The following is a 7,862-nucleotide window of genomic DNA, read 5'->3' as shown; positions in this document are numbered from 1 at the left end:
ATCCACCTGTTTCTTCCTTCTGAGTGCAGGGATTAAAGGCGTGTGCCACCACTGCCCAGCTGGAAATAGGATCTTACCGTGTGTCCCAGGTTGGTCTAGAACCCCCTACGTAGCTCAGCCTGGGCTCAGACTTGCAGCTGTCCTCTTGCTTCAGTGTCCCAAGTGCTGGGTTACAAATACAAGACGCTGTGCTTGACGTATTCTTGGTTTTTGTTTTATGGCACTGATATTGAATATGGACATCACACATGTAGGCAAACATTCTGTCCCAGAGCTGTAACCCTAGTCCTTAGTCCTTTTCATTTCCTTTTATTTTTGTTATTTGTGTGTGTGATGTGTGTACGTACCCGAGTTTGTGTGTGCAAGTGTTCTTGCGGATGTGAATATAACTGTGTACACGTGCACATAGCGGCCAGAGGTCAATGGTGAATGTCTTCCTCAGTTGCTTTCCACTTTTTTAGAAAATTTTTATTTAGGGGGCTGGAGAGATGGCTCAGTGGTTAAGAGCATTGCCTGCTCTTCCAAAGGTCCTGAGTTCAATTCCCAGCAACCACATGGTGACTCACAACCATCTGTAATGAGGTCTGGTGCCCTCTTCTGGCCTGCAGGCATACACACAGACAGAACATTGTATACATAATAAATAAATATTTAAAAAATTTATTTATACCCAGGTGTGGTACATGCCTTTAATCCCAGCAGAGACAGGCACATGATCTCTGTGAGTTTGAGGCCAGCCTGGTCTACAGAGAGAGTTCCAGGACTGGCTCCATAGCTACTGAGAACCTTTGTCTTGAAGAACCAAATAATAACAACAATAACAATAGGAACTAGAGAAATAGTTCAGAGTTTAAGTACAGGCTGCTTTTCCAGAGGTCCTGAGTTCCTAGCAACCATATGGTGTCTCACAACCATCTCTAATGAGTTGGGTGCCCTCTTCTGGCCTGAAGGCATAATTGCAGGCAGAATACTGTATACATAATAAATCTTTTTTTAAAAAAAGCACCAGCACTCGGGAGGCAGAGACAGGTGGATCTCTGTGAGTTCGAGGCCAGCCTGGTCTACAAGAGCTAGTTCCAGGACAGGAACCAAAAAGCTACGGAGAAACCCTGTCTCGAAAAATACAAAAAAAAAAAAAAAGCAATAAGCCTTCACACTGTGCTTGGTTAAGAAAGTAGGTAGCTGGGCATAGTGGTGCACTTTTAACCCTCTACTAGGCAGGCAGAGGCAGGTGGAACTCTGTAAATTCAAGGCCAACCTAATCTATTGTAAGTTCTAAGACAGCCACGGGTATATAGAGAAACCCTGTCTCAAAAAACAAACAAAAATACAAACAAAGTACTGGATGAAACAGAAGAAGGAAAATAGATTTTTTGGGATTTGGGGGACTTATTTTTATCTCTGTGTATGATGCTTATGGAGGCGGGGTATGTCCTGGAGTACAGAAGAGTATGTTTGATCCCCTGGAGATAGGGCTACAGATACTGATGAGTAGCCCAACATGGATATTGGGAACTGAACTCAGGGCTTCTGGAAGAGCAGAAGTGCTCCCAACCAGAGAGCATCTCTCCACTGACTGGGATTTGTTGTTCTTGTTCTTTGTTTTGTTGAGATAGAGTCTCAGCCCTAAGAGCATCTTCAGTCGATCAGTTTTTGGAGCCAGTGAGCATGCTCTCCCACATACTCCCCTATACTGTATGCATGCCTGCATAGTCTCTCCCTCCCTCCCTCAAACACACACTAATTAATAACATTTTTAAATGATTTATGTGCATGCCTAATGCCTGAGGATGACAGAAGAGGACATTGGATCGCCTGGAATTGGAGTTGTAGATGGTTGTGAGCTGCCGTGTGGATGCTGGGAATTGAACCCAGGTCCTCTGGGAAAACAGCCAGTGCTCCTAACTGCTGAGCCATCTCTCCAGCCCCATTTGTGTTGTTTTTGAGACAAGGTCTCATATTGTATCTCTGTCTGGCCCAGAACACACTATGTAGACAAGGATGGCCTTGAACTCCCAGGTATCCCCCTGCCTCTGCACCACCACACCTGGCTATAATAAGTAAAACTAAGAATATTTAAAAGGCCAGAGAGAGATCCTCACAGGTAAAGGCTACAAGGCTGACAGCCTGAGTTTGAGCAGTGAACAGATTTAAGGAGGAAAGAGAAAACTGAGTCCCCAGCAGTTGTCCTCTGGCCTCCCCAGGCATGCTCTGTGTCCTGCTTATGGTCACTGTGATGAAACACCATGACCAAAAGCAAGCTGGGGAGGAAAGGGTTATTTTGCTTACACCTCCAGAGCACTGCTCATCACTGAAGGAATTAGGACAGGAACTCAAACAGGGTAGGAACCTAGAGAAGGGAGCTGATGCAAAGGCCATGGAAAGGTGCTGTTTTTTTCTTTGTTTGGTTTTTTGTTTTGTTTTGTTTTTGTTTTTTTGAGACAGGGTTTCTCTGTAGCTTTGGAGCCTGTCCTGAAACTAGCTCTTGTAGACCAGGTTAGTCTCGAACTCACAGAGATTTGCCTGTCTCTGCCTCCTGAGTGCTGGGATTAAAGGCGTGCGCCACCACCGCCTGGCTCAGATACAGGTTTAAGCCAATTGAAAGTCTTTATTAGCTGGTTGGCAGCTATACTGAGGGTTCAAGCTCAGTTTAACATCACTCCTTTCTCAGAGTGAGCTTTTAGGCAACCAAAAAAAAAAAAAAAACCATGTCTGGTTGAAACATTTCAGTTAACAAGGACAGTTAGCTAGAAGCAGAACTACAAAAGCCAAAAAAACAAGGTTGGTACATTAGAGACTTTCCCAGAACTATGGACTTTGATGGATTTGGCCTTTGTTTTGGTTTTGGAAAGTGATGCTGTCTACATGCTAAGTTTTACAGCCTGATGGTAATTCCATCATGGAGTCAGTTGTGCTAAAGCCTGGGCCCCGGTACACTTGGTCTGATGGTATATATTTAATACTGAAAAGGGAATTATGCTAGAAAAATACTGTATGACATAGAATCTACGATTATCAATATAAATTTTTTTTCTTAATTTTACAGGATGGTTTCTGGAAACTGACACCATCACTAGGATTTATACTAAAACTTAATGTAAATATTCTACACAATTTTCTTGAAGAAAAAGGCATTCGATCTCTAGGTAAGCCACTGTTTTTCAATTAATTAAGTCACTGTGTTCCTTCACTTTTCCACTCGCTTACAGGCAAACTCCTAATTGTAATAAATTAGTTTGTAAACTAGTGCATTCATTTAATAGTTTTGGAAGTTCCATATGAATAGAATTAATTGGTTTTGTTTTGTTTTTTTTTGACACAGGGTCTCACTATGTAGCCCTGACTAGCCTGGAACTCTCTGTGTAGACCAGGCTGGCTTTGAACTCTCGGAGATCTGCTTGTCTCTGCTTCCCAAGTGCTGGAATCAAAGGTGTGTGCCACCATGCTCAGTTACTAGAATCAGATTTATTAACAGTCATGACTTTACCAATGATGGGAGTATTTTATTAGCAATTTGATTAGAGTGTGTGGCACCAACTACTGCAGAAGAACAGTATTCCCCGAATCTGGGAATAGTGACACACACCTGTAATCCTGCCATTCGGTAGCCTAGCCAGGTGGAGCGTGAGTTTGAGAATAGTTGGGCTACATAATGAGACCATGCCAGTGATAACACTATTCAGTGCTCAATAGTACCATAAGGACATATGCTCAACTATGTTCATAGCAGCATCCTTTGTCATAGCCAGAACCTGGAAACAACCTAGATGCCCCTCGACCGAAGAATGGATAAAGAAAATGTGGTACATTTACACAATGGAGTACTACACAGTAGAAAAAAAAAACAAAACGACAGCTTGAATTTTGCAGGCAAATGGATGGAGCTAGAAAACATCATATTGAGTGAGATAACCCAGACCCAGAAAGACAAATATAATATGTACTCACTCAAAAGTGGCTTTTAGAATAAAGCAAAGAAAAACCAGCCCACAGTTCACAATCCCAGAGAACCTAGACAACAAAGAGAACCCTAAGACATACGTGGATCCAATCAACATGGGAAGTAGAAAAAGACAAGATCTCCTGAGTAAATTGGGACTGTGGGGATCATGGAAGAGGGTAGGAAGGGAGGGGAGCAGAGAAAAATACATAGTTCAATAAAAACAATTAAAAAAACACTATCCAAAAGCTCAGTTTAACACACTCAATAATTACGTTCTTGGCCACAACATATGTACCTATTGGCCAACAGGGACGTTCTCTTCCCTGTTAGCATAGCGATTTACTTTGAGACCTTGGCACTTTCCAGATTGTGGCTCTTCCATCACATGGAAAGATAAATCAGACTACATTGACATTTTTTTACTTCACTCCATAAGAAACAATGGCTGTAGAGATGGTTCAAGAGTTAAAAGGACAAACCGCTCTTGCAGCACCCTTGTCAACTGGCTGGCAACTACCTTTACCCTTCAGTTCTTTATTTCATTGTTTAGGGTTTTGAGACAAGCTCTCCATTGTAATCCTGGCTACCCTGGAACTCACTGTATAAACCAGGTTGGCCTCAAACTCACAGAGATCCACCCGAGTGCTGGGTTAAAGGTGTGTGCCACCACTTCTGACTCTAACTCTAGTTCTAAGGGATTCAGCATCCTCTTCTGGGCTCTGAGGGCACCAGCGTTCATATGCATAAACCCACACACATATATACACATGATTTAAATAAATATTTTTTAAAGGAAAAAAGAAAACAACAAATACTGAGGATGGAAGCAAGCCAAACCTTCATATTCTGTTGGTGAATCACTGTCAAAATCATCAGTATGATGGTTCCTCAAAAACCTTAAAGTGCAATTACTATATAATCCAGTTATACCACTCCTGGACATACGTCTGAAGGAAGCTAAGTCAGCATATCACAGAGACACTTTCCTGTCCTTGTTTATTGTGGCACAGTTCATAATATCTGAGATATGAAAATAATCTAGATGCCCATCAACATAGGAGGAAGGAATTCAGTCGGGCAGTGTTGTCACATACCTTTAGTCCCAGCACTTGGGAGGCAGAGGCAGGAGGATCTGAATTTGAACCCAGACTAGTCTACAGAGTGAGTTCCAGGATAGCCAAGACTACACAGAGAAACCCTGTCACAAAAAAATCAAAAAAAGGAAAAAGAAAATTTGAAACTATCCACAGTGAAATTTTATTCAGAGATAAAAAAGAATGAACTAGGCATGGTGGCTCATGCCTATATCCCAGCATTTGGGGAGGTTGAGACAGGAGGATTGCCATGAGTTAGAGACAGCCTGAGCTGCAGAATAAGACCCTATTAAAGCAAGGGAGAGGGGGCCCAGCAGTTAGAAGCACTAGTAACTGCTATTGCCAAGGACCTGGGTTTTTTCCCAGCAGCCAAACAGCATCTCACACCTGTCTGTAACTCTAGCTCCAGGGGAATAACCTCTTCTGGCCTCCAAAAACATTTCACACATGTAACACACATATATACATGCAGGCAAAATATTCATACACATAAAATAGAAATAAGTAAATCTTTAAAAGGCAACACTAGTATATAGATTGTGACATACCTCCCGCTGTCCCCTGATAAAGCCCTAAAGACCACACAGGAGTAGCCCTTATCAGCTTTCCTTCTTTGTTGTTTCTGTTTTGATTTTCTCATTGTTTTTTCTTGCGTCGTTTCCCAGGATACTAAAAATATGCTTTACCCATCACTGTGGTTTGTTGAGTCTAACAGCCAAACCAGACTCCAAGGATGAGTCTGCCTCTGTGGTGTAGCTTAAGATAATCAATAGGATTCTATGTAGGTAAAGTCACACTTGCCCGGTGCTGTAACGACACTTCTCCTTCTGACCCAAGCTGGGAAATCCAGCAATGAATTACAGTCTCTGCAGCTGGGACCTGTCTGCCTTTCTTTGGTTTCATGTACCTCGAGGCCAGTCCTCATACACTGGACTGAGAAGGTCTGGATCAACTGAGTTACATGTGTACACACACTTGTGTGTGTTTATGTATGTATATAGTGTATATTAAAGCAGATGGGGGTTTATTAAACATTCTTTTTTTTTTTTTTGAGCTAGAGTCTTATTATATTCCCAGGCTGGCTCCTTAGAATCTACTACTGAAGCCTCCTACATGTAGGGATTATAGATGTATACCACCACAATTGACTAAATCTAATTTTGTTTTAGTTTGTTTCCTTTAAAGTACTAGAGATTGAATCTAGGGTCTCATGTAGGGCAGCCAAGCTCTACCACGTAAGTTGTAAATGAGCCCTAAAATGAGATGAGCTTGCATTTTCATTTTGTTTTGATTTTGTTTTTTTGAGACAGGGTTTCTCTGCAGCTTTGGAGCCTGTCCTGGAACTAGCTCTTGTGGACCAGGATGGCCTCGAACTCACAGAGATCCGCCTGCCTCTGCCTCCCAAGTGCTGGGATTAAAGATGTGCACCACCACTACCGCTCTGGCAAAATGAGTATTCTTTTTTTTTAATATTTATTTAACTTTATTTGGTATGAATGTGTTAGATTCCTTGGAACTGGAGTTACAGACAGTTGTGAGCTGCCATATGGGTACTAGGAATTGAACCTGGGTCCTCTGAGAGAGCAGCCTCTTAACCCCTGAGCCATCTCTCCAGCCCCCAAATGAGTATTCTTTAATGAGTGTTCTGCAAATGATTCTCAAAATGTAATACATGGGCTGGCAAGATGGCTCAGTGGCTAACAGGGTTTCATGCTCAAGCGTGGCATGCTTCCTGGAGCCTGTGTAATACAGGTGGAAGGAAATAACTCCATAAAAGTTGACCTCTGACCTCCACGTGCACACAGTGGCATACATGTGACCCTACCCACACACTGCATATACACAGTTAAAGAATAAGTGAATGGACAGGGGGTGGAGAACTGCAGATGGAATGTAAAATAAAGTTAAAATTAAAATAAAAACAAGTGAACAGAGCTGAAGAGATGGGTCTCCAGCTAGGCGCATTAAGAGTGTTTACTACTCTTGCAGGGCGATGGTGGCACACACCTTTAATCCCAGCACGTGGGAGGCAGAGGCAGATGGATCTCTGTGAGTTCGAGACCAACCTGGTCTACAGAGCTAGTTCCAGGACAGGCACCAAAGCCACAGAGAAACCCTGTCTCGAAAAACAACAAAAAACAAAAAAAGAGTGTTTACTACTCTTACAGTAAGTTCAGGTCCCTGAATTCAGTTTCCAGCATCCACATGGTAGCCCACAACTGCTTGTATCCCCTGCTCAGGGACCAGTAGCACCTACGCCTAACTTTTTTTTTTTTTTTTTTTGCCAGGTAGCCCTGTTTGAAAAGTGCTATATAGTGGGAACAGTCTTAAGTGTATGTTCCAGCTAATTGGCATTATGATCATTTACAGTTGGAACAATCTTTTTTCTTTCTCAAATCTTTTTTTTTAATTGATATTTATTGAGCACTATATTTTTCTCTGCTCCCCTCCCTGCCTCTCCCCTCCCTCCTTCAATCCTCCCCCAAGGTCCCCATGCTCCCAATTTACTCAGGAGATCTTGTCTTTTTATACTTTCTACTTCTCATGTAGATTAGATCTATGTAAGTCTCTCTTAGTGTCCTCATTGTTGTCTAACTTCTCTGGGATTGTGGTTTTATAGGTGGTTAAAAACCACCTATGAGTGAGTACATGTGATAATTGTCTTTTTGTGTCTGGATTACCTCACTCAAAATAATGTTTTCTAGCTCCATCCATTTTCCTGCAAAATTCAAGCTGTCATTATTTTTTTCTGCTGTGTAGTACTCCATTGTGTAAATGTACCACATTTTTCTTATCCATTCTTCGATCGAGGGGCATTTAGGTTG

The 7,862-nt window shown here is 42.1% G+C and overlaps 1 protein-coding gene across 2 annotated transcripts in view; it reads left to right on the top strand.

Moving 5' to 3' along the window:
- Positions 1 to 7,862, top strand: part of Parp4 (poly(ADP-ribose) polymerase family member 4) — a 104,057-nt gene that overhangs the window by 88,813 nt on the left and 7,382 nt on the right. For both annotated transcript variants that reach the window (XM_026783255.1, XM_013349240.2), the window contains one exon: positions 3,047 to 3,146. In XM_026783255.1, the coding sequence (XP_026639056.1) occupies positions 3,047 to 3,146 (100 nt within the window). The remainder of the gene's footprint in view (positions 1 to 3,046; positions 3,147 to 7,862) is intronic.

Source organism: Microtus ochrogaster, chromosome 17 (genome assembly GCF_000317375.1).
Source record: "Microtus ochrogaster isolate Prairie Vole_2 chromosome 17, MicOch1.0, whole genome shotgun sequence".
Taxonomy (NCBI): Eukaryota; Metazoa; Chordata; class Mammalia; order Rodentia; family Cricetidae; genus Microtus; species Microtus ochrogaster.
Note: the sequence above shows the minus strand (reverse complement) of the source record. Positions and strands in the feature narration are given on the sequence as shown.